The sequence below is a fragment of the Alosa alosa genome, chromosome 1, assembly GCF_017589495.1.
Source record: "Alosa alosa isolate M-15738 ecotype Scorff River chromosome 1, AALO_Geno_1.1, whole genome shotgun sequence".
Taxonomy (NCBI): domain Eukaryota; kingdom Metazoa; phylum Chordata; class Actinopteri; order Clupeiformes; family Clupeidae; genus Alosa; species Alosa alosa.
In genome coordinates, this window is record NC_063189.1 from 44,541,331 (window position 1) to 44,568,509 (window position 27,179).

Consider the following 27,179-nt stretch of genomic DNA (forward strand, 5'->3'; position numbering starts at 1 on the left):
AGGCGTCCGGCGGCTTCAAGATGTGCCGCATGTATCTCCGCAACGACGGCAACCTGGTGATTGAGAGGGATGGAGAGGAGGTGTGGAACTCCTCCCAGTCCAAGGGTTTCAAATGAGGATGCTGTCTCCTATTACAGGGTGTTGGCACAGACAACAGTGCACTCTATATACACATCGGAGTCACATGCCGTGTTTGATTAATCAGTACATTCAATAAAAAGCAAACTGCAGATATGAATTGCCAAGTCTGGTGTTTTCATTGTGTTCGCCTAGCTGTGAAAAGCTTCCTTTGGGGTGGTATGAAGTACATTGGGGTGGCAAGTCTGAATTTAAACGGTTGGACGTTTAAAATGTTGCAAGTATTGGCAAGTTAACATACACAGAAACACACTGTAATACATTTAAAAGCACAATCATTCTGTCATTTGAGTCACTAATGCCTTCAGTGTTGAAAGACAAAGCTGGAAGGGGAAAAAAAGAAATACACCTTGATATCATGAAATGAGGTGCTTGCGAGCCACCTTGAGGCTGAGTAAAAAGCCCTCATAAAGTGAGGTTGTATTGCTGCACTGGTCCAAAATCTAACTCCCAAAACAAACCAAATCCTGATATTACGCTAATTGGGTGGGGGATAGGCTTATGGAACTATTTGAGTAACATGGAGCAAGTTAATGCATTCTCCAGTAGGCTACACTTAAAAGTAGGCCTATACCAAAACCTGAATTAGCCTAGAGATACACACCTTCACCCCTAGGCCTAATTCGCATAGTTCCAAAGCCAGAACAGAAGAACCACCCACGCCACCCACCTACCACAGAGCTGAGTTCAAGTGGACCTACTGCTTTCAATAGAGGGCGCTTTTGATCGATGTTTCGGATGTTAATGGGGGTGTGGCTGTCTTGCAGATGCACTCTGCACATAGGCTACAGCACAGCAAACTCAAATCAAGTGTAGGCCTATATCGGTCTATTTCTGCAACTCTTAAACATGTTTAGTTCAAAAACAAAATGGCAAGATAAATCATATTTGTAGGAGGATATTAATTTAGTAACGTGATCTAAATAATAATAATAAAAACAATAAATGTTTTTTATTTTATTTTATCGGCTTTCTTCAATCGGCTGGTACTTCTACAAGCTCCTAGAGTGGACGTGTGTGTGTTTGTGTGTGTGTGTGTGTGTGAGAGAGAGAGGGAGAAATTACCTCTTTTACTCCGAAGCTATTTAATGTGCGTAACTCGACCAGTGACTGAATTTACAGAATAGGATTGTAACCTACCATCATTATGCGCAATACACTTGAGAAATATTTGCATGGGGAAATTCCATTCTATCCACACCCCTCCACTCACACCCTTCTTACTAGGAAATGCGTTCTCTTGCGCATTGTAATATTTTCAAGTGCATAGTTTAATAATGATAAGACAGCGTGTTTGGTTAACAATTTGGTTAAGATGCTAGTAGTTTCGTGATTTCAAGGACTGAAAATCATATCAGTGTGTGGTGACGATGCTTAACGTGGCTTTAATGGACTGCGTATATTTCGTTATTTACGGTAATGGTTTGACTTAGCCGACAGAGCTTGGACAGAGCTGGAAGAAGATAAAATGATCCCAAGCTAGTCCAGGCGCGAAAGGAATAGGGTTTGTTTAACCATGCTAAATCGTAGTGAAACCATCCTCGCACGTAGCTCACGTTCTTTGCAGCGGCAATGCAAATAGTGTTAAACACGTGGTCAGATTCCATATGGCGTAACAATTTTTTTCGAGGATTCCTGAATCGTGAAACTGTGGCACACGCAAGGATCTCAAAGTGACAGTAGTCTTCTTCTTCGAAGGGGTTGCCTAGCCTGAGCTAGGTTATAGCTTTTGTATGTATTTGTTATGCTAACGTTACATTTTTCTTAAGCCCAGATACCTTATGGTTCTAAGGGTGAAAAGTCTGCGCCCTTGGCCAAATTTGAAGAAACAAGGATTTGCATTTTCTCAGTTGTTGTGAAACAGACAGTGGAGATCTGGATGCGCAGTTCTGTCGAGAGGGACTAGGCGAGTAAATACACTACGTCAGGATAAAATGACGATGTCTGTCCCTGAGAGGATTTCTGGGTCCGGGGGCAAGGAGGAGGAGAGCGAGGATGAGAGTGAAATCCTGGAGGAAAGCCCCTGTGGACGCTGGCAGAAGCGAAAGGAGCAGGTAGGTGCAAAGATGAATGGTGCGGAATTCAAATATCCGAGCCTTCCTCATGCTGCTCACGCTCAAGATCACAAGCACAGCGGAAACTGTGAGGCAATGCAGCGACAACTTTAATGTTTGTTATTAGAAGATGACACGGTATGTCGAATTGGCACTTTTACGGTTGAGGATATTTGTGTCTGTTATTAATAATCCTAATTAAAACCAAGAAAGCAAGAACGAAAAGTTGCTAACACTAGTCCAAGTGTCCCATATACCATTCTGCCCAATCCAAGAGGCTCGCCTTTAGATTTCTCGAGCTATATTTTAGTGGCCTATGCTCTTTTTGGCATAACAAGGTTTTCAAGGCAACAAGCCTCCTCTCTTTTGCAGCTAGACGATGCTCACCCATGATTTGCTCAGTTTACAATTGTTTACCGAAGCACAGGCATTAATTCAACTTTTTGCCCACAGAATTGCCTCAGATATTTCTTATCAGGGATGTTTCTCAGTATGTAATTGACAGGCTATTGAGCTCTCATGAAGTTGAGTTTTTGTTAACGATAACTCACTAAGGGAATATCCCATCTTATCTTTTGAAGCACATATGTTCTGCCTCTGTTACTTGAAGTGTGTTTTGCCTACAGCTGGAGAATAGGGGCTCCCTGCTTTCTAAGCAGTTCTCCAAAATGCCACCACAGTTTTGTAAACTGAGCAGTTTGTATTTCATGGAGTGGATGGCTCATCTGTGTAAATCTTACATGAATGCACACGTTTCTTTTGAATATAAGGACATTATGAAATTTGAATTCTTCAGATGAGTCTAATTGATATTAGCAGAGATCCATTTCTCAGGGGTGTTGGAAGGTGACATGGGGATTTAAACATGGCATTGAATCATTTCCTATCTCATAAACAGCCTGCCAGTGGAATACAGTCGTCACTGTTTCGCCCAGTCCACACTGAGTCAGTGTCGAAACAAGGTGCCTGAGGGCCGGGTGTTGGGCAAGACAGACCTGCTTATAGAACAACAGTGAAAAGCTACACTTGTTCTTAATGTTTTCCACTGAGCAGTTCCCCTTTTCACTTTATTAGTAATTCATGGGTGTGTGTGTGTGTGTGTGTGTGTGTGTGTGTGTGTGTGTCATATGGCTAAACAAGGAAATATGGGAGTGAATACCTGTGTTAAACATGTCGTGCAGATGTTGAATTTGTGCTGCAAAATATATCAGTGGAAGCATTCATTCTTGGCATTTCTGGTTAAGCTCCTGAGGGCAACTCAAAAAGAAAGATCAATAAAACAATCCAGCTACCTGTGTTCATCCAACAATTTCTCTCTTCAGTTGACAGTGACAGCCTATAACCTAAAATGCGGAAATACCAAAATTCTGCCCAGGTTCTGTTACCATATTGTAATATCAACAAGTGTTAGGCTATTAGAGTCAGGGTGCCCTGAAGTCAGTTACCCTATTGGACACTACACAACAACTGAGCAGTTATAGGAATTCTCAATCTGTCCAAAAACTTAATGAGTCCTGCTCCCAAAGACATAGTGCCGTGTGCATGTGACTGACAAGCCCAACCGTGTGAAATGAGTCATGTATTGAGCACATCACTGTGTCACGTCCGTACCTGCCTGTCAGTTCTGACACTGATGTTACGTCTCACATATTATATTGTGACACATTCCAATGGTGGGGAGCTTAAAATGTGCTGGCTTGGCTTCACATGAAAAAGCCTGTACATACCAACTGAACGTTTACCATGAGGTCACGTGGTAGAATCTGTTTTAGTTTGTAACTTTTAGGCAGGTTTTAGTAACAGCTTAGTTCACTGTGAAATGTCAGTGTGGCTACCCGCCTACCCCCCGGTCACCAGCCTGCTGTTGTTTTTCTCCTCAACTGCAGCATCACCTGGGTACTTGTCAGGGCATCACAAGACCCCGGTAGAATTTGAGCATAGCTGTGATCTCTGTCCAGATTTGGATGCTTGACTGGCTCCTAAGAATGAGACAGAAAGAGAGGAAGGGAGAGGTGAAACTATCACTCATGCTTCTCTTGGCTCCTGTAACATTATGAAGGACATCAAAGTTTTAGGGGTCATTGAGGTATGTCTTGAGTTCTTTGTTTAATTGATGTAGGCTACTGTATACTAATGTTATTGTCTAAATACTTGCGCTGTTTGGGGTGCAGACACAACCTTGTTTATATTGCAGCTTTATTATGTATGAGAACTTTAATCTAATGAATCATTTCACATGTAGTATCAGTCAATGGACCATCCCAGGCAGGATTACAATACTCAGCTTCAGGTAAAATAATAAGTCGGATGCATCACATCAGATGTATTTTCAAAAGCCATACTGTGCAGCTCATTAACTTTGCACAAAAGTTTTTTTTTCTGTTGAATCAAATAAATGTTTCCTCCTTAAAACCTGTTATGCATAACATGTTCCAGTACCGGGTCATTTACTCCCCTCCCCCACCTCCCCAACATTCTAAATCAATTTATGGTATGCACCATATTGCTATGTAGCATAGTAATGTTATACACCATTTCAAAGCTTTGACTCTTGGGAATCCAAAAATGACAACTTTTTGATGTACAATCTGTATAGTGCTGTACATTTTCAGATTAATCTTATTATGTCTCAATTAAATTTGATCCAAAATGCCCCCTCCCCCTCCTCCACTTTTGGTGCTACTCTGACTTCTGGCTGCAGTGTAGCTGCAGCACCATATGTAGATGCAACATATTGGGTACTGAAATATTCACAAGAATCCATAGAAATTGAATCTTCATGTTGTATTATCCAATATTAGTTGTACAGATGTATAGTTTATCTTATACACAACTATTGAACAAACAAAATAAATGCAAAAATAGAGACTTTTTTTGTAATAATTCCATATTTTGTGTAGTCAGTCTATATCAGAACACCTGACATACAATCTAAATAGTCCACAAGAAACCTCAGAGTGATACCTTTCATTTGAGACCAGGATTATGCTTCTACACCAAGAGTTTGCCACACAGTAAGCCTTTTATTGTCAGTGTGCATTTTGGGAACCCAAAAGTCCTATGGGGAGTTTCCATAGAGCATTTTACAAAACGCATGAGTATACCTTGGCAAATAATGGTCCAAAACAGTCATTTTTTTTATTCTATATTGATCTACTTTTGCACACAGCTTCACAAGACCTGGTGCTAGGGCTCAGTTGTGTTTCTAAGTCATCTCAAGTGACCTAGAGGGCTGAAATGGTGGTCAGTTCAGAGATATTTGTTATCCGGCAAAAATATAAAACAGTATTCTAGCCTCTGTGCCAGTACTTCCCACAGCTATTCTGATTGTTGTTCAAGAAACTACAGTGTCTAAGCTTTCCAAAGAGGTCAGGCATTTGATTATAGGCCAAAGTATGTAACATGAGCTTGTAGAAGTGCTTCCACTTCAGGATAAAAGCAATGAAAGCATTCCTTTTCATGCCAAAACACTATAAAATGAACAACTTGAAGACCTTCCATTTCAGACTTACTGTGCCAGAAATGAAGCCACCAGCCACCACTGAGGCCAGTATATTTGTATTACTATAGATGCAGCCAAACAGTAGAATGACACTATAAAGGGCTTGAAGTTGAGGCATAGTTTAAAACCACTTACTCTGCGACGTTTATTCTTTTCTAAATGCACTACTTAAATAACACTGCATGACTGAGGGGGGCTGTACCATGTCGCTCTGTGTTAAATAACTAAGGAGAACAGATCCCTCGCCAGCCTGCTAGCTGAGTAGCTTGCCAGCGTTGAGGAGGTGTGAGTGATGACTGCTAAGTTGTGAAGTCTGAGATGGCCCCTCTGAGCTCACTCCTAAACAATTGCTGACCAGAACAGGGGTGTAATCCAAAGTCAAAGTCAAAGTCAGCTTTATTGTCAATTTCTTCACATGTTCCAGACATACAAAGAGATCGAAATTACGTTTCTCACTATCCCACGGTGAAGACAAGACATATTTTACCAATTTAAGTCCACAGACAAACATAACATTCAAGTAAACAAAAAAGTAAGTAAATAAGTAAGTAAGAGGGCACATATAATAATGAAAAAATAAGAGCAGCAAAATTTTGTTGAAATTGTGCATAGACAGTCAATAAAAAACTAGTGCAAAGTCAGGCCAATAAGAGGCTTGGGTAGTTCTGTTTGACCTGAGTAATAAAGAAAGTGGCATAGTGGTGCAAGTTATGTAAGAGCAGCAGAAGTGTTGTGTTTTCAGGACCACAACAACAAGTTGTAAAGTGTACAAGTGTGCAAGTGGAGTAGTGCAGGCGGCCATTGTGGGTCCAATGTCCAGGATGTTATGTAGCTGAGGGTGGAGGGGGGAGAGGAGGGAGAGAGTTCAGCATCCTTACAGCTTGGTGTATGAAGCTGTTGGTGAGTCTACCTGGGTCCATATCCAGAATATGGACCCAGGTTGCCAACAGCAATCCCACTCAGTGCCAGCGAATGGCATCAATTGCCTGATTGATTTTATGTGAGTTGTAGATCTTAGTTTACTAAACATTCAGAACAGTGCATGGAACTTTAGACTGTAGGCTGCAAGAAGTGGTACGAGTTTCATTGACTGAGGCATTGCAGTCACTCTGAAATCCTGAACTGTGTGTTCAGATGTTTGTCTGGCCACGCTCTATGTGACCTGAGGAGACACAGGTTGCTTTTTAAATCTCGCCTTGTGAGTTAGGGTTGTGACCCCAAACAACCCTCGCTGTGGAACATATGTTAAATTTGCAGGGTCTTTTTTTTTTTTTACAGTCGGCGGCTTTTCAGGCACTCAGCTGTGAGGGAGATTTCACTCTGGCTCGTGGCCAGTGTAAAGAAAAATCAGCGCGATCCATCTGTCTTTATACATGAAGCCATCCATTTGGCATCTCTCTCTCTCTCTGTCTTTCTCTCTCTCTCTCTCTCTCTCTGTCTTTCTTTCTCTCTCTCTCTCTCTCTCTCTCTCTCTGTCTTTCTTTCTCTCTCTCTCTGTCTTTTTCTCTCTCTTGACCACCTCCCCTCTCCTGTTGCGAGACCCTTCCTTGATTTCTGAGAAAAGGCTGATTGTTATGAGTGCACACCCATGGTTCCCCAGCTCTGGGCCTGGACATTATCTTTCATCCTCCCTGCAGCTGCTGTAACATCGACAGCAGAGCCCTTCCTAATACCCTCGTACATTTACCCATGATGCAAAGGCTGCTTGGCACCAGGAAGTTGGAGGGATGTGCATTGTGCACAACATTGTGGTTTTATGGTAGACCCGGAAAACTTGGTGTCTGTATTGTCTTTGTGGAGAAGAGGGCATAATATACCATTGTGGACTGCAGTACATATTGGAACCATGTGGCTGTATGTGACCATGTGGCTGCATTTTTCTTCCTCCCATTTTCCAGGTTTGTTTCCTTTCTCTTTGGACAAACTGTATTGTTTTGTCTGTGTTTTTTGGCCTGCAGCGACTAAGGAACAGTACAGTCTAGAAGTGACCTTCAGGAGGGTGATCCATTGCAGTCACAGCACTGTATTAGATTATGAAGAGGCCTTCCTGTAAGCAGGGACTCCAGGCCCTGCACTAGCAAATCCGTCTCATCAAGGTAGCCCCCCTTGTCCATCATGGTAGTGTAATAAAATGGCTCCTTTTTGACTGCCGAGGCTGGGAATGTTCAATGTTCTCAAAGAATCAGGTCCGCTGAGCATCGCAGCTAGGTGCAGTCCCAGAAAGTGCCCATTTGTGAGGTCATGTCAATAAATGGATATTGACCGGCTCTAATTGGACATGGTAGAACCCCATGCATCCGTTTGGCTCCAGCTGCTGAAGAGTGAAAGTAGAGCAGCCGTCTCTAAATCGCCAAAGACATGACCGGGCCTGTGTGAGATGGACGGTGACGCCTTCATTCCAGCGGCCTCTTGGATCTGCTCCCTTCATTGTAGAGTTATGCTCCTTACTCTGTCTTTCATTGCTGGCCCCCCGCTGGTGCACCAAAGACTTTGTCTTTCCGCTTGTGAAGCTTCAGCTGGATGTAAACAATCCCATTCAGGCTGTGTTTATGCACATATGTTTTGGGCATGTACATATACTGTACATGCATGCAAACATGTGTCTGTGTGCATGCATGTATGTTGTATGTGTGTGCGTGTGTTCTTGTCCATGTCTCTGGGCTTATAGATAGGGAATGAGATTGACAGTGCCGTGTCAAAGGGCGACTCCACCCACATGCCTACATCTGTGTTTGCCTGAGGCTCTCTCAGCCTGCATGCTCTACGCCCTGTATGGCTCAACACAACTCAAACAAGAGATTGTTTACCTCTCCAATGTGACTGTTTGACTCCGAGTAACCCCTTCTTTTTTTGAGGAAGATGATTAATGACAAAAAAACGAATGGATCCATAGAAGTTGGCGAGCCATCCCATGCTGGTGGATTCCAAACATTAGATAAAAGTGGTAAACACAGCTCTGCTGTAACAGTGTAAGGCTCGTTCCTATGGCTGCACACACCATGGCTGGAATAATCAGCTTTGCTGCCCGAGTCGCTTGGCACAATGCAGCCATTCATAGGCAAAGAATAACAGGGAAGCTATATGACAGCAATAGGTTGACTGAAATGATTGCCATCCTCTGGATTTCTGAGCGGCAGATTGCTTCTTGATGACAGTCTTAATTGTCGTTTCGCTCACATGCTTTTACAGACTGTCTGAAGGAGTCATGTGATCCCACAAGACGGGATCCTGTCTTGAAGAAAATGAAAGTGCCAGCTCCAGGTTCAGTGTAACGCCATACTTTTTTATTCCTGTCAGAAGCCTTTACTACAGATGTCTTCTAAACTATGCTCAACCAGTCTGTGACTATTGTAGGCCTTGAAAAATCAAATCTGTACGTGGATTCATGCATGTTTGCAGACTGAAATGCTCTGAAATGCCCTGCAGCATACATTTCTAATTCTGTGCTGTCCCTTTAAACAGGTCTACCTTTACCCACTTCCAGTGAACTGGATGAAACGCATAGCAGATGGCCCTTTCAGTTGAAACGTGACATCAGGATTACTGAGCCCTTGTGCTAGCCCGATGCTCCATGCATTTAATGTGTGTGAGTGTGTCTGTCTCTGTGTGCACATGTTTCGGGTCTGCTTTTGAACTCATCCAGTTGTTTGTTCTCCCATGCATAAGTGACGGGAGATGCACACGTTACGTAACTCCCAGAGCCAGACAGAGCCTGTAGCCAAGCTCATTTTTTCTACTGGGAGAGAGAAATCCTTGTCTTTTTTTCTATCCCTAATCTGTAATCACTATGTAATTTGGACCATGCTCAGTGATTTGCAATCTATCTAAATGAAGTGGGTGGGATTTCAGGCATTTGTTATTAATTTGATTTAAGGCTAAGAAGAAGTAACCGATTCAGAAGATAATTATGCGATCTTCCTGTAGGCACAGTTAAATCAGACAATTAACATTGTTAAATGACAACATCCTCCATGATCCACAAGGAATCCCACCACCCTTGAATTTCCCCTGGGGATCAATAAAGTATCTATCTATCTATCTATCTATCTATCTATCACCCCTAAAGATAAGCAATGCATAGTCCAAACATAAGATAAGATAAGACTTTATTGATCCCACAGCTGGGAAATTTACTTGTCACAACAGCCCAGTAGTATTTAAATAAGAGAGTAAGAAAGTTGTATACAGTATGCCCAGCATACAAGCACACCTAAAAACAAAAATCACACAGTGATTGCAACACGCCTTAAGGTTTCACCAATACTTTGAGGCAGAGTGAACCAATATATATGGTGAATAAAAAAAGCTTCACATCACATGTACAGTGGAAAATGCACATATTAATAATGAAGTTCAGACACTACATTAACATTACAAAAAACGACATGGTCGTCCATCTAAATTTAGTCCTCTGAGAGCCAGGGTTTTTTATTTATTTTAACAGGGGCTTTCTCCCTCCCCTTCTGGGATAGACGAGATGTAGGGAAAACATGTCCGACGTGTAACTCCCCTTCAGCCACCCGTTCACAAAACTCCACCCACCCACACCCACTCCCACTCCCAGCGCATGTTTGTCTTCAGTCTTTATTGGGGGCCCAAGAGCCGCTCCACTTTGTTCCTGCTGCAAACGTGCTTCTGATCTGCAGCCAAAGGAGAAACTCACCAAGGCATGTAGTGTACAGATACAGCACAAGGTCTCCTATCTGCTGCCACTTTCAGTGAAAAGAACTCTGAGTCCCTGGCATCACATGCCCGGCATACAGCAGTCTGATATCGCTGATGGTTATGGGGCTGGGGAGGTGTGGTGCGGTGGGGCGCTGGGGGAAAAGAGAGGGGTCGGAGGGAACAATGCTCCCTGTCTGTCTGCCCAAATCTTCCCCGCGCACAGCCCTGTCACAAAGCACGTCATTCAGGCGCCCGGGCCCTCCTGCGGTGGTGACTAACACCGTGTGGGACGGCAGGCTAAAACAAGCGGCCTGACATCATTCTTCTGACCGGGCCGTCGTCGGTTTCACAAGTCCCGAAAGGGGAGGCTGCACTCCCACCCCAATCACACACACACAACCCCCATCTCACACACACACACACACACACACACACACACACATATACATACATACACCTCTCCCAAGTGCCCAACTCTCTGTCCTCCCTCTGTGGACGAGAGCCTCTACCTCGTGCCGCTGGTTTCACGGTCACGTGGGTTCAAGGAACAGAGGTTCGGGGCAATGTGCCTTTGGGCCCCGTCTTCCAGACGCAGCATCCACCACCCTCACCCACCTCTCTGTCTGGGCCTGAGGTACGCGCTCACATGTCAGTGCTGTGCAGCTCGCAGGCCTGTGATGTAATGCCCACCGCCCCCTTACAATGCTCAGAGGAGGAGGAGGCGGCAGCAGCTCTCCTCCCTTTCGGGGCTTTGCTGTGTGTGATGGGAGAGCGCTTTTAGCGCAGAGTCACATTAGCTCAGTTTCAGGATAAAACGTGCAGCTCTCGCAGACAGACACACACACACACACACACACACACACACACCAACCAGACGCTGAGCTCTCAGACAGTTGCCAAATGCAGACTACAGCACAAAGGATCTGACACTAGACCCATCTTTACTGTGCAATGAACTTTTCTTATTTTTCTCAGTTCACTGCACTCTTTCTCCCTCTTTCTTTTCTTTCCCCCATCAGACCAATGTTATGTCCCACACACACACACACACACACACACACACACACAGAGGTCATTTCCCTGAGCCCATGCTCTTGTTCTCATTAAAACTGTGCATGAGAGTGGTTTGTAGATGCCCCGATAAAACGGCTGAGGCAGGACTGTGTATAGGAGGCAGTGTGGGCTGCAGGACTCCCCTCAGGATAAGATGAGAACAGGGCAGCCAGCACCATCAGCACTCCACTCTGTCAACACAGCACACAGCTGGCAGCAGGAGCCTGAGAAGAGCCCAATCTGTCCCTACTCAAACAGTGGCGCTCTAGTGCTGCTCAAAAATAGAAACTCAGTTGGGAGTGGGGCAGGCCTGTATTTGTTTTCAGAGTGATCAGAGGCATCATTGTTGTTGTTGTTTCATCCAGGCTGTCTGGAGCGTTTGTCAGACTCGCTTGCTTGTCTTGTAAGCTTCAGCTATTTTAGCTCTAAGCCAGCATCTCCTTTCAGGAAACGTTGTTTTCCCAGTCAACACATCTACGGGTGGGATTGGCCGTTCACTGAATTCCTTATGTTCTGTAGGGTAAGCCCCTGCCAGCTTCTTCTCAGAGTCCCTGCCTTAAACACACACACTCACTCACACAATCACCACCACAACTGAGGGGAGTTTTAAATGCCTTTTCCCTAAAGCCTCACTGTTTTGGGTTATAAATCAGAGCCAATGAATAGTTGGTCTGTAGTGTACAGTTCCTTCTCAATGCTGGAGAGAACTGAGGGAGTGTGGCTTCCCAGGCGGGCCCCTGGGTTAGATAACCCAAAATTACCCAACACAGCTATATGTTTGAGGTACTCCACTTCCTGTTTGAACCTGGAGGACGTGGAATGGCAGCTGGAAAGTCCAGAGGCGCAAAAATGCCTCCAGCTCTGCCTGTTGGAGCGCTTTCGCAACTGGCCTTTCATCCAAACGTGTGGCTTGGTATGCCGTGACACATTTTTGTTATTCCATTGTGAATGTGTCTGAGGTAGAGACACAAAGTGGTTTCGTATTGTCTGAAGTTTGTCAAGCCCTCTGGACACATGTGCGTGCAGGCGCGTACACACACACACACACACACACACACACACACACACACACACACACACACACAGGAAAAGAGAAACCCTGCTAACAGGGTGGATTTGTTTCCCCAAGTTGGGTCTGACGCCTCCCCATTAATTTTTCCATTGCAGTCAGTAACAGTGTTCCATTGCTGTTCTGAAAATACAAACAGGACCGCAGGATTGTTGAGTTGCTGGACAGCTTGTAGCCCCTTCCGGTCAGCTCATTTCGGGTTCTCTCCTTCAGCTGACCTTTCCCCTGGCCTTCATGCTGGGGGAGGGGGCAACCCCCCCTGCAGCAGCTCCGGGAGTTCACTCGGCTCTCCTCTTTGACCCTAACACTGTAGTGCTAGTCAGCAGATTGAGGGGGCACAGTCCAGCGGATGCCTCGCTCTGTCATTTTTGTTTGTGCACATTCTCACCTCCCTGTGCAGGAGGCCTCGCGGTCGTGAAGGTTTCTTGGTATTGCGCTCACTGGCTTCAGATCAGAGTGACAGATACTGTCTGCAGAGATTGCAGAGAGGAACACGATGTGATAAACCACAGGGGTCTGAGGCAGAGTCCTCAGATTAACGTGCTGTGGAGAGATAGGTGCACTATATCACACACACGCGTGGAGGTAATAAAGCAGGGGTGGGCTGCCTCTGATGGGGCCGGGAGTGGCGCGAGGAGGCCTGGCTCATAAATAATGCCTGAGATGTAATTGGAGGCTATGACGGCGGAGGCCATACAGTAGTGGTGAGGAAAGGGCCAGTGTTCAGGCAGGAAATGAAACCTAGAGGGTTTGTTTACCATGGGGAACTGCACAGCAGGTCACATGTCCATGAGCCAAGAGAGAGACATTTATGCATGCATGACAACCTGTGTCAACCAGGGGTTAGCATGGAAATGGAGTGACCGGGGGTTAACGCAGAACTGGATGGACCGGGGGTTAACATGGAAATTATGTCACTTACGTCAAAAAGAGTGAAGGTTGTCAGCTTCCAATATGCATTCATTCGCTCCTGTTTAATCTCGTTCCCATTCTGTTCAAACAAGTCTCTGTGTAATGTGACGCTTAGACAGGCATGACCTTACTTTCATCACTATCATTACCCATGATTCATTCCCAGATTAACTGCATTGTGGGATGCCCCTGGGCTCCCCATTGGTTCTGGAGAGGAAGTAGAATCTTTTGCTGTGAATTCCTTTTACACTGCTATGCAAATATTCCCCTCTAGATTAACAAGCATGCAGAAAAGCTAATAAAGCCCAAACGGAGCTGCCTCGCATAGCCCCGTAGGTTGAGCATGGTTGGTTGATATCTTTGTCATACATCTACTGCCAAGCAAAACCGTTTTAGCCAGTGTTGAGCTGGACGATTAAAAAGCCTGGCACAGTGCAGTGTGTGTCGCTCTGAAAGGGCCTGGTTTAGATTCATGGGGCTTTATTAACCGATGCAGTAGTCTTCTCTTCAAGCATTAAGTAACCCTGAAGCACGGTCCTGTTGGGCTAACCACTAACAGGCCTGCGGCTGAGGGCCTGGCAATAAACTGTTTACATGTATTTATTTTAAAGATCAGCCAGTCGAGAGACGGTGTTAGACGCAGTGGCTCTTCTAGACTAATTATACATCCCGTGGCTCAAGAACCCTGTAATCAAGCCTTGCAAACAGGCACAAAGAGGACGACCTCCTCTACTGCCGTCGGTAACAGAGTTGTGAAAACAGTACGCTTTACAAACTTGAGGTACTCATTTGACAGAGCGTGTTGGCAGTCATTTTTGAGCAGGGTTTTTTCGTTGTTGTTCGGTTATGCAGGACTCCCTATGCTTGGTCTCTCACCATTGTTGGGCTTTTTATACACACTCCTTCAGTTTGTTTGTGTAACTTTTTTCTCCCAGTGCTGTTTTCTCTTTCCGCTGACCTGGTCTGATCTTGTTCTCCGAGCAAGTACATTAAATGCAAAGCACTGAGAGAAGGCTCTTGTGAGTGTGCTGTGGCCGTAGACCCACTGAGGTCCAGCGTGAACCTTAAGGAGAACAGCTGTGTCTCTGCATGTGGGGAGCGTGTGACACGAGACCAGCTCCAAAACCACCCCGGGGTTTGTTAGCATGTGGCTGGAAACTCTGCCTTGTCTTCTCTTTCCCTGAGATGAGAAGGAAAGCTTTTTTTTCAACTAGACAAAACTGTCTGGAGTTTAGGTGGTGTTTGTAAAACAAATAAAGTGTCATTGTAGGTGTGCATGTTTACATTGCAACATAGGCAGCTGACTACTGTTACTGTTTATCGCAAGAGAATCTGCTTGTGTGTGTTGTGCCTCCATGAATGCAGAGCTAGTGCTCGTCAGAGTGGTGTCATGGTGGTGGAGACCGCTCAGGGTGGGTGTGGTGTGTTGTGGCGTGGACATACTGAATGGCCAGTATTTTTCCCTGACCTATAGCCTACTTAAACGTGCAATTTCTGCATTTGCTCAAATTATGTTGAATATGTGCATTAACTCTGTACGGAGTACCCCTATGTGTTACTATTAATGTATTTCTATATCGATGTTGCTTGTTGTTATTTCACCAGTGTGTGTGTGTGTGTGTGTGTGTGTGTGTGTGTGTGTGTGTGTGTGTGTGTGTGTGTGTGTGTGTGTGTGTGTGTGTGTGTGCCTCCAGCTCAGCCAAGGAAATGTGCCCGGGATTGAGAGCGCCTCCCTGGCCATGGACACAGAGGAGGGGGTGGAGGTGGTGTGGAATGAGGTCCAGTTCTCCGATAAGAAGGTCTTCAAGTCTCACGAGGTAGAGCGCTGCCCTCCGTCCTCTTAAAAAATCCATTTACCATTATGTGCCTTTCAAATAATGACCCTTCCATTTTATCTCCAGAGTGCATCAATGCAGATTTGTAGTGTCTGTCTGTCCGTGTATGTGTGTATCTGTGTGTTAGGTGTGGTAGGCTTTCAAGACAAAATTTGGCTCAAGGGGTAATCACCTAGTGCTTCAAAACACAAGGTACCAATTAAAATGGACCTTATCTCTAGAATCACACTTTTTTTTTCTTTCTCTTTCTCTCTTTCTGTGTGTGTGTGCCTCAGGACAGGATCAGGGAGATGTTTGAGAGCCTCATGCAGGTGGAGCATCCCAACATTGTCAAGTTCCACAAATACTGGCTGGACATGAGGGAGAGTCGCGCACGGGTGAGATGCCCAAATACATGCCCATACACGCGTGCACACACATTCTCTGGTCCTCCAAAATACACACACACACACACACACACAGTCACTCACTCAATTACACTTTTAACACATACTTTCACTCACACACATTTATCATATACATATGGGCACATTTCAAATTGTGCTTTGTCTAAGTTATGTCTTCATGCATCCTTTGTAGGGCTGTAACGATACGGTTCGGTTTGTAACAATACGGTTCGGTTTGTATCACGATATTTGACCCACGGTTCGATACAAACCTCGATTTTTTTTTTGGGGGGGCTAGACATTTTATTTAGTAATATTTCAATAGCCTATCCTAGAACATCAGAGGATTACAATATAATATAACATATCTATATTATTTTAGATCCTTATATAAAAAGAGAGAATACTGAATGTATGATATTTATGACAGCACACTTTTGCAGATTAGCCTATAGCCTAGGCCTACTATTTCTATTACAACTCTACCTCTAATTCATCTGTCTGCTTGAAGCCTGGAAATATTGTAAACAAAGTACCATAGTTGGCTAGCTTAAGTTTCAAGGTAATACTTGTTCTTCTTTGGGACAGTCCCTTTTGGGAAACATTGGTATTGAGATGATCAGTCAACTTGAATGCAAGAGTTTTAAACAAATATGTGCAGCATGCTAATGATGCTATTGCTAAGCGGATTTAATAGTAATTTAGCTAGTCGTCTTCTATGCGTCATTGCTTTCACGATTGTGAATTTTTTTATTTGCATTGGTGTTGGCCGAGTCGCGCGTGTCCATTGAGCAGGAGCGGGAGAGCGAGGGGGCAAGGAGAGGGGGTTTACTTCTATACTGTTTGGTAAAGTTTGGTATGAAATTATGATTTATTTATTTACTTTTGGACAACGTAGGCTACCGGTAAGTAAAGCGGGAGATGTGTGTTGCTTATACGGCTGCGTAAGCTGCAAAACACTACAAAGGGTGTTTCGCGGTTCTGCCTTTTCACACCATGACACAGTTTCATGGATATGAGTGTCGCGATTTCGGTTTTGAATCGCATATCGTTACAGCTCTAATCCTTTGAGTTCAACATTTACTCTTGAGTAAAGCATGTATGATGTCATTCAGGGTTGCAGACTTTTATCAGTTAAACTGCCTGTCAGCACAAGTGGGCTGTGAAGGCTGAGCTGACAAGGCATGTGCTGTACATAGGTGATTTCTAAGAACAGAAGTGAGTTGTGAAGATTCAGAGTTATTTGGAATCATTTATGGTTCTTAAGTTGCCGACAGGCTGGATAAGGAGAGGACATGAAGACAGACACACACACACACACACACACACACACACACACACACACACTAAATCACTTAATTTACTCTCTGCTTCCAGGTGATATTTATCACAGAGTACATGTCCTCAGGAAGCCTTAAACAGTTTTTGAAGAAAACCAAGAAAAACCACAAGACTATGAATGTGAAGGTGAGATATATTAAAGGTCCCATATTATACTTATTTCAACAAGTCAAAATAGACCTATGGGTTGCACGTTGCATGTCCCTGAAGCTGATCCTGCAAACATGCGGCGACATGTATGATGTGTTGCAAGTCAAATTTGTAGTTTCTTATGTCTCACTCCAGCGAACTACAGATCCGCTACCCGATCTGGCAAACTTACATAGTGCGGTTATAGCTGATAGAGAGCCGCGAAGCGAATGCAGAAGTGCCGCTCAGGCGTTCACCCTGTTACGAGTTGATGAACCACTGAAACGATTTTGGAAACATTATTTTAAGGTACAAAAAGCTCTGGTGTTGCTTTAAATATGCCAACAAGAACGAGATGTGTCCTGGGGAGTTTCTGTTTCTATACTTGAAACAGAAATATCAGGTGCGTAAAAGAAGTTTGGATACAGTTGATACTCTTTCGCATGGTGCTGGTTGGAAACGATAGGCTACGACCAAAATGGAGGATCTTCGACAGGAAGCTCCTAACTTAGTGGGTGGGAATTTTCAGATGGGGCTGGGTAGTCAGCGCCATATATGGGCCTATCTGGGCGTAGTAATATTCAAATTTCCCCTACTGTGACGTAACAATAGGGGAAAAATCTGACTAGCTCACAGAAGTGTGGTTTCTGACATCAACATATCTCAACTAACCCACAAAACTGCCGTCCTTGTTTTGTGTCTACAGCGCCCTCCAGTGTTTAATGGTAAATACAGATGAGTACGGTAATCTGGTGCTGCTGTCTTCTGTCCTTTTCCTCTGCCCTTGCTCTCCATGTCCTCCTGCTGGACTTCATGCTCCTGTTTTCATTTCACTCTTCCTGTGTGTGTTCTTGTGCGTTCCTCCTCAGGCCTGGAAGCGGTGGTGTACGCAGATCCTCTCAGCATTGAGGTAAGAGTCATGTCATTCATTGCTGGTTAGTTAAACCAATCAATTTAAACAACTGAATGCAGTTTATAGTGATACACTGTTACATAGTGTATACCGTGTTGTAAATTAAATTGGCTTAATACGGTGTGTTTTCTTTCCTCAACAGTTATTTGCACTCATGTGATCCTCCGATTGTCCATGGCAACTTGACTTGTGATACCATTTTCATACAACACAACGGACTCATAAAAATTGGTTCAGGTAAGAACAAAAACGCCATAGCTACAATCATTAAAACATGGAACCCACTTGTAAAACCCACTGCCCACTTTGTTGTACTTCATCAAAAATGATAATTTATGACTGAAGTAGATTAGAATTAATCCAATTCCAGTTCATAGGTGTCACATGCTTTGCTTGTAATTTGAATGTTCAGTGATGCTCTCTTTTTCTCTCTCTCTCTCCCTCTTTTTCTGTTTGCAGTTTGGCACAGGCTGTTTGTCAATGGTGAGAATCTTTCTCTGTTATGAATCACTTCATTAATGATTTGTCAATGAAGAGCTTCAGTCTACACACAGAGGACTGATTTAGACATGAAATGTGTGTTGAAAACATCATTAGCTCATTTGGGTCTGTGATGAACACTTTTTTCTTGCCCAGTTACCCCTTATTCAATCCATGTGACAAATGGAATGTCAGTATGCTTGAATTCGGTGTTTAGTGAACTTCTGTTTTTCCTTTGTAACTTCTATGTCGTGACCGCTCTTTCCACCAAGTGATGTACCCATGCATGTCTCTTTGTGATCCCATTCCGTGTGCGCCTTATTTACTGTTTGGTTAATTAAAAGACCGCGCTCTTCCTCTATGAGTACATTCCTGCCGCAAATGGCTTATGAATATGTTTCACAATGTGTTTACTGTGGTTTACAGACTGGCGTGAGTACTTACCACACACACACACACACATGCATGTTTATCAAAACTGTGCGTCTGTCTTTTCCTTAGTGTTCCCAGAGGCGATCCACGGGAACGTGCACCAGCATCGAGACGAGCAGATGAACCAGCACTTCTTTGCTCCCGAGTATGGCCGTGAGTAGCCGTCTCCTTCTCTTCCTGAGTTTGTTTTGTCTGTCTGATTGTTATCGCTCTGTTCTTTTCCCTCTTCCCTCTCTTTCTCTCTTTTTCTCGTTCTCTCTATCCATCTGTCCTCTGCACATGTTTCCCTTCCACCCAGGACCTCACTCACTCACTCATGCTTGCTGAGTACCCCTCTGTTGTGTTTCATGCTTGGTGTTTTACATTATGCGCTTGGAGTCACATTGTGCTGTGCCAGGTTGCGGTACGAAACCGACTGAAATATGTTGCCTTGAATGACATTTGAACTTGAGCTGTGCGCTATGGCCTGAAATTTACATCACGGTGTAATTTTGTATGTCTGGAACATGTGAAGAATCGACAATAAAGCTGACTTTGACTTTGATTTAAAGCACAGAACAGTAATGACTACATATTGGTTTCATTATTTAAATTTCAATATAAATTCCTCTGAAGGGGAGAACCACAGATATGGCACCAGCATGACTGCTATTACTATACTCTTAACCATATGACTTATGAATAGGACATATCTCACATCACACAGAGGAATCTAAAGTAACTCCTTTTTTAAATGCAATTATGTAATTGCCGGTATTGACGAAATTGCATTATCTCAGTGTGCATGTTTGTGAATGCTGCTATTATCAAAATTCATACCTTACAGCAAATTCGTATTGTTTGTCCATTATATTGTGTATACCTTACATCCGTAATTTGCATCAAATGATGTAACATGAGGCTGACTGGGTTATACCCCCCTGGTTTCTCCATCTAGTTTCTGTGGATGACTACTCCATTGACATATACTCCTTTGGCATATGTGCCTTGGAGGTAAGTGCCAGCTCTGTGGTTATTAAGTTACCTGATTGTACATGTAATGAAAATAAGATCAGAAGATAAGAGATTGATTTTGAGTTGTAATTTCTTTCTGTAGATGGCCGTCTTGGAGATTCAAGCCAATGGGGACACTGCAGTGTCTAAAGAAGCCATAGCTTATGCTGGGGAGTCCCTGGAAGACCCTCTCATGAGGGTAAGATGAGTAAAAGATTGTAGGTTTGCCTATACTCTCAATCACAAAGAAGACATTTCACATCACAGAAATTTACTGACTGTAAGAGATGTTGACTGTCTTGTGGCTTAACAGACATGCGTGTGATTTCTCTGTCCTGTTGTGTGTAGGAGTTTAGTCAGTCTTGTGTGCATGCTGATCCTAAGATGAGGCCTACTGCCCATGACCTGCTGTTCCACAGGGTTCTGTTTGAAGTGCACTCCCTAAAACTGCTTGCAGCCCACTGCTTTATTAACAATCAATGTGAGTATGCTGAGACTGATGGCCACATGCTGGCTGCCATTACTGATGGCAGAAATGACTAGTGAATTCTTAACTGTTGTGTGAATGTACTTTATGCCCTCCACTTGATTCTGCCAATAGAGATCTACTTGATTATTTGGTTTGATTATACAATGTCCTGATATTTGTGTGTAACTTTGACCAACTTTGGTCTAGACATGCTTCCAGAGAACTGTGTGGAGGAAAAAACTAAATCTTATGATCCAAATGGTATAATGGCAGAAATTTATCATGGTGATCGCCCAGGAGTCCAGCTGAAGTAAGTGATTTTGAACACCATAAATAACTATATGACTGGATGAAGGAATGCATATGAGTACACATCATATGGTAATTGCATATGAGTACACATCATATGGTAATTGTTCTCTTGATAAATATATGACTGGATGAAGGAATGCATATGAGTGCACATCATATGGTGATTGTTCTCTTGATAACTATATGAATGGATGAAGGAATGCATATGAGTGCACATCACATGGTAATTGTTCTCTTGATAACTATATGACTGGATGAAGGAATGCATATGAGTGCACATTACATGGTTAATTGTTCTCTTGATAACTATATGACTGGATGAAGGAATGCATATGAGTCCACATCACATGGTAATTGCATATGAGTGCACATCATATGGGAATTGTTCTCTTGATAACTATATGACTGGATGAAGGAATGCATATGAGTGCACATCATATGGGAATTGTTCTCTTGATAACTATATGACTGGATGAAGGAATGCATATGAGTGCACATCATATGGTAATTGTTCTCTTGATAACTATATGACTGCACATCATATGGGAATTGTTCTCTTGATAACTATATGACTGGATGAAGGAATGCATATGAGTGCACATCATATGGTAATTGTTCTCTTGATAACTATATGACTGCACATCATATGGTAATTGTTCTCTTGATAACTATATGACTGGATGAAGGAATGCAAATGAGTGCACATCACATGGTAATTTGTTCTCTTGAAGGTACTCTCATGTTTCCCCTCTGGAGCTCGACAAATTCTTAGAGGATGTCAAGTAAGTGACAATACTATTGCAACTAACTAAGGAAGTCATGAAGCATTTGGTTGCAAGTACTCTGCCGCTGAAGTTAACATCTTTTTCACTTGTGTAGAAATGGGATCTATCCTTTGATGAACTTTGCGTCCCAGAGACCCCACCCCATCCCCCGTGCCCTCTCCCTTTCTCAGGAGCACATGGAGACGGTGAAGACGCCCACCCCGGAACCCCAGGAGACCGAAACCAGAAAGGTGAATGAGGTCAACGTGACTTGGTGAAACTAAATTGAGGTTGTAATGAATAGGGATTAGAAAGATAAGACGGGTATGAGAAGATGACACAAATCATTACATTACATTACATTACATTACATTACATTTGGCTGACGCTTTTTAACCAAAGCGACTAACAACATGGTAAACAGTAAGTTTTAGAACAATTCTCACAATTTTAGGACAGTTTAAAAAAAAACATTAGAGTACAGTAAGAATAAGTGCCGGTGAGTGCTGTTTTTAGCAGTTACTTGTCAGTTTAAAAGCGGCTGGTGAGTGCTAGGATCAGTAAGACTTGTTGTAAGTGTTGCTATGAGAGTAGATGTTCTCTAAAGAGCTGGGTCTTCAGGAGTTTTTGAAAGTGGAAAAGGATGTCCCTGCCCTTGGGAACTGGCAGTGTGTTCCACCAACGAGGAACAACAGATGAGAAAAAGTTTGGATTGGCTTGAGCGTGCGGTGGTAGAGCTAGGCGTCGTTAGTCATAGGGCCCAGCGGTCTGGAGGTAGTGTAAAGTCTGTATGAGGGCATTCAAGTAGGTGGGAGCAGAACCGGAGACTACTTTGTAGGCAAGCGTTAGAGACTTGAATTTGATGCGGGCCGCCATAGGTAGCCAGTGTAGCTGGATGAGCAGCGGGTAACATGTGCCCTTTTGGGTTGGTTGTAGACCAGGCTTCTGGATCATCTGAAGTGGTTTCACTGCACAGGCTGGGAGACCTGTCAGGAGGGCATTGCAGTAGTCGAGTCGTGAGATGACTATTGCCTGAACCAGAAGTTGGGTAGCATCTTGAGTCAAGTAAGTCCTGATTTTCCTAAACGGCATGACCGGGCTTACTGAGGCAACATGATCTGAGAAGTTTAGTTGGTTTAATCGAGAACAACTCCTAGATTTCTTGCAGTCCTGGTCGGTGAAACAGACAGGAGTCAAATTTGATGTTGATGTCGTGGTGTATGGTAGGTTTAGCTGGGATGACCAGCAGTTCAGTCTTTGAGAGGTTCAGCTGGAGGTGGTGTGCCTTCATCCATGTAGCTATGTCTGAAAGGCAATCTGAGATCCGTGCTGAAACCAGGGGGTCGCAGGTGGAAAGGACAGATAGAGCTGTGTGTCGCCTGCATAGCAGTGGTATGAGGAAGCCGTGAACGGATAATCTGTCCCAAGGAGGTGGTGTAGATAGCAAAGAGGAGGGGGCCCAGCACTGAGCCCTGGGGGACCCCTGTGGTGAGATGGTGAGGTGCGGATAGCTGACCAAGCCATGATACGTTAAACGAGCGTCCTGTGAGGTAGGATTCAAACCAGGAGAGAGCAGAACCGGAGATTCCCATGTCAGCGAAAGTATAGAGAGAAGGATCGGTGATTAACTGTGTCAAAGGCAGCCGATAAGTCAAGCAGAATGAGTACTGATGACCGGCGGTCGCCCTGGCTTCTTTTAAGGCTTCTGTTACAGACAGCAGAGCCGTTTCGGTAGAGTGGCCGCTTTTGAACCCAGACTGATTTGGATCCAGAAGGTTGTTCTGTGAAGGGACATGTCAGATGTGCTGTTGTGCGGTAGAGTAAAAGTTATGGCTGTTCCACTTGCTTTGCCTAATCTGTGGCTCTGTGGCTGTTTTTGCCTCCTAGGTCGTTCAGATGCACTGTAATTTGGAAGCCAATGAGGAGGGAACTAGAAGTCATGTGAGTTGCCACATTTTGATACACATGTATGTGCCCTTTGACCAGATGACCAATTAATACAGTGATTTTTCAAATCTTAAAAAAAAAATATTCTTAACTTTGTTTGTAGCTCTCTCTATTTTTGAAGATGGATGACAAGCTTCATCGCCAGCTCAGTTGTGATGTTCTTCCCAGTGAGTGATTTTTGTCATTCTTGTTTTTTTTCTAGTGGGAAGAGAACTTCAGAGATGTAATATATGTTTAAGTTTCCAAGGAATACAAGTCGGGACATTACGTGATACCGCAGTCTAAAAAACTATACACTGTTGTAATCTTCAAGTCTTTGACTGACATTAGTGGTCAGAGTTCCAACACATTTGAGAGATTCTTTTGCATATATAAAATTAATGTGATAAATAATTATGTCCCTCAGCGGACAATCCAAGGGATTTGGCCAGCGAGCTTGTTCATCACGCATTCATTTGTGAGGTAAGAGGGCCAACCTTTTAGGTTTCCTGAAACCATTCATGTCTGCTTATAGACACACCAGAGATCAGCTTTCAAATCTGTGAAATTCCTGTCATCCAGTTACTGTAATTGTCCCTGATTTGAAAACCAATTTGTCTGGATCTTAATACCTCTAAAGTTACTGCTCCATGATGGCAACCCTAGCAATTTAACCTAAATCAAGCATATATTGTTGGGCTACTGTAGTAGCAGACGCATTCTTATTCGAATGCACTTTTCTGAAACATTAAAGGCACTGAGCCAGCAGGTGAATGAAAGAGTACTAGCTGACTGCTTAGCCAAGGCTGGGCCTCTTAATTCAGTGAAATGCATTCTATAACACAGAGCAGTACCATTAGAAGTTTTAGGACGCACCCACTTAGGCAGTCCACTTAAAAGGTCAGTGCACTTAAGAGCTGCTATCCAGAGTTACGTATGGTCTTGTTCTATGCCTCTGTTATGCAGGAGGACTGTGAGAAGCTGGCCGGCTTCCTGGAGGATGCGCTGGGTAAACACTGGGACAGCTCCTCTGCTGCTGCACCAGTGGTGGCCCTGATCCACTGAGACACTGTCAGCATGGGACCATGGACGTGTAGTTTATGGGAGAGAGAGAATGAGGGGACTATGTGTCATTCCTACGTAAGGAGGAGACTGGGCAAGTCTCACAACTCCTGCACAGACAGCAAAGGCATTCCAAAGAGGTCTTATCGGACGCCTCAGGAAACTAACTGGCAGAGGACTACATGAGGGAGGTCTGAGGACTGAGCCGCTATCTCACCATGCCACAGAGGCAATATTCCACATGACTCCATACATTTCATTGGTCCTGTTTTTTTTTTTTTTTTTTTTTTTTTTTAATGGGTTTCATGTGTTTTTGAAAACCGTCCAACTCTCTCTGAATTCTCATCTTTGGTTGCATCCATTTTATCATCCAGATGGCCAAAGACAGGGAAACCGCTCTGCTCCAGTGACTGAAGGCACCGGATGTTAGAGCATCAGGAAGGCAGCGCAAGAACGCTTAAGGTCCAATAATATGAATGCTCACTAGTCCCAACAGAGCAGCTCTTTTTGCCATCTTAAAATGTCTGTTCTATTGACAAGATTTGAATCTATATCATTACTCGTATTAAACATGTTTTGTTTTTAATGCATTATGTTTAAGGCTGGATGGCTTTCAGCTCTCAACACTTTTGTCATCCTGCCATTGTTTTAGCATCTCTGTTTATGTACTTGTCTTGGTCAGGAATTCTGTGGCAGTGCTGTCCTGTACACAAGTCCTAACTTCCCTCTAAACCTGAATTAGACACTTAGCGTTAAAATGCAGATTGTTGTCCCTGTGTGTAATTAGATCATATAATGCACTAAGTGCCTCAGTTAGACAGGAATGTGTCAAATCTGTATTTGCCAATCTTGCTGGCTTGTGGGTGCAGCACACATAATTATCCAGCTTCCAGCTATATACAGTGAACAGTTTCCCAAACAGGTGTCCATTACTGAGGGGTAAAAAGAAACTTTGTAAGTTTGTCTCTTCACTTTTACTTCTCTTGGAATTATCATACATCTCATCCATACACTAAAATTGAAAAGATACGGTCAATTACCAGTATAAACAGACAATGTAATGTACAAAGCTTGAAAGTTTGAGGAAACAAAAACGGATCACTCATCTGTGTTGAGAGAGAGAGAGAGACTAACTACATGGCATAACTACATTCTATTTTGTTAGCACAAAAAAAAAAAATTACCCAGTTTACACTACCCTGACTGGTGCGTCTACAGTATGTTATGAAAGTATTTCATAAACTTCCCTGAAATACTGTAATACACCTACATACATTCACACAACCTTTGCTGCAGAAAGCCTTCCAGAGGTTGATTTCCTGAATCACTCTGTAGGCCTAGAGGTATACAGTATTTAATGCAACTTGAATACAATAATCTTTGTGTTTTTTTTTTCTTTTCTTTCCAGTTTCAGTGTCTCTGTACCAGTGTCAGCGAGACTGCATGTTGAATGATGACTGCTATAACACTTATATAAGACATGAGTTGGCATGGTGTGCATGGCATCTTTCAGCTCATTTTCAAATAACATCTTGTTTGGAAGTCAACCAAAGCTGGGTTTATTTTTTGAACGCATTCAGCAGAGTATTATTTGATAAATGTTTGTATCTCGCTAAGACAGAATCATGAAAATAAATTACAGTAAACGGGCAACTTGAATGTGAATAATAACAGCAATAGCCTTGAATTCACATGTGATTGCCTCCATGTCTACTCTATCAATATCAAAATGCCTGTATGAATGAAGCTGCCTAAGCTGTTATATATTAAGAAATGTGAACAAAACATAATAAACTGGCTGTGTGGAAGCCTTTTTCATTACCAATTGTGAAAAGCTTGTGTTATTACTAACAAAAGAAAAATGAAATACTTCTTACTTTAAAGGTGCCATGTGTAATGTCCGCCAAAAATCAATTCATACTCCACATTCCATAAAAGATGGGGGCAGTATACCTCCAGAAAGTGAGCTGGTTTACCCTAGAGTAACAACCGAGACTCGTGCAGTTTGGCTAGCGGTTATGTTGTCCGCATACTGCCTCCCATGGCCGAAACTGGTATTGAGACACCTGTCGGGCTGTGGCTAGTAATTTAGCATGCTAATTCAGGTTGATATCTCTGCAGCACTATACCTTGTTCTTTTTTTTTAATGACATCATCGCCCTTATTTCTTCTCATTCTTTTGATGCGTGTAGCTCATCTTTTGGATATTTTTACCTCAATTCTTACACATGGCACCTTTAAATTCTATTGCCTCCATCGCTCAACCAATGCAAACGTTAATGTTATTTTACCTATGGCTATAAGCTGGTGAAAGCCTACCTGCAGTAAAAACCAAGCATGTCCAATAAACATTCTCAGGTTTATTTCGGCATGAAATTATTATTATTAAACATGAAATTTGGTGCAGTTCAGAACATCTCAACTGAAGATAGGAAGATTAAGGCGATTAAAGCAATATTTAATTTTCATTTTTTAACGGGGCGGTTGCAAATCACAAATGAGTGATTATGGGCTAGGTTGATGTGGGCCCTTGAGACCAACATACCATGGCCCCCAGGGACTGAACTAAATTTCCCCGTAAAAATCTAGTGGGGCAATAATATGCCCACCAAATTTCATGTGTTTCGGTGTCCCGGGTATTGTTGACCCCCCAAAAAAAACAAAAACAAAAAAACATTTGCATTAGTGAGCACTTAACCTTTGCCAAGATAATGCACCTGACCTGACAGCGATGGCCCATCAAA

General features: G+C 43.3%; 1 protein-coding gene across 1 annotated transcript; it reads left to right on the forward strand.

Moving 5' to 3' along the window:
* The first annotated feature begins 1,475 nt into the window (after positions 1 to 1,475).
* On the forward strand, positions 1,476 to 26,260 carry nrbp2a (nuclear receptor binding protein 2a). Its single transcript, XM_048251949.1, has 18 exons — positions 1,476 to 2,192; positions 15,088 to 15,210; positions 15,504 to 15,605; positions 16,992 to 17,081; positions 17,954 to 17,994; positions 18,140 to 18,234; positions 18,457 to 18,480; positions 18,979 to 19,062; positions 19,847 to 19,902; positions 20,006 to 20,101; positions 20,251 to 20,383; positions 20,579 to 20,681; positions 21,415 to 21,465; positions 21,563 to 21,698; positions 23,335 to 23,388; positions 23,498 to 23,561; positions 23,801 to 23,856; positions 24,340 to 26,260. Exons 1-18 carry the CDS (start codon positions 2,073 to 2,075, stop codon positions 24,436 to 24,438), a joined length of 1,527 nt encoding a protein of 508 aa, XP_048107906.1. The 5' UTR covers positions 1,476 to 2,072; the 3' UTR covers positions 24,439 to 26,260.
* Positions 26,261 to 27,179: the final 919 nt, after the last annotated feature.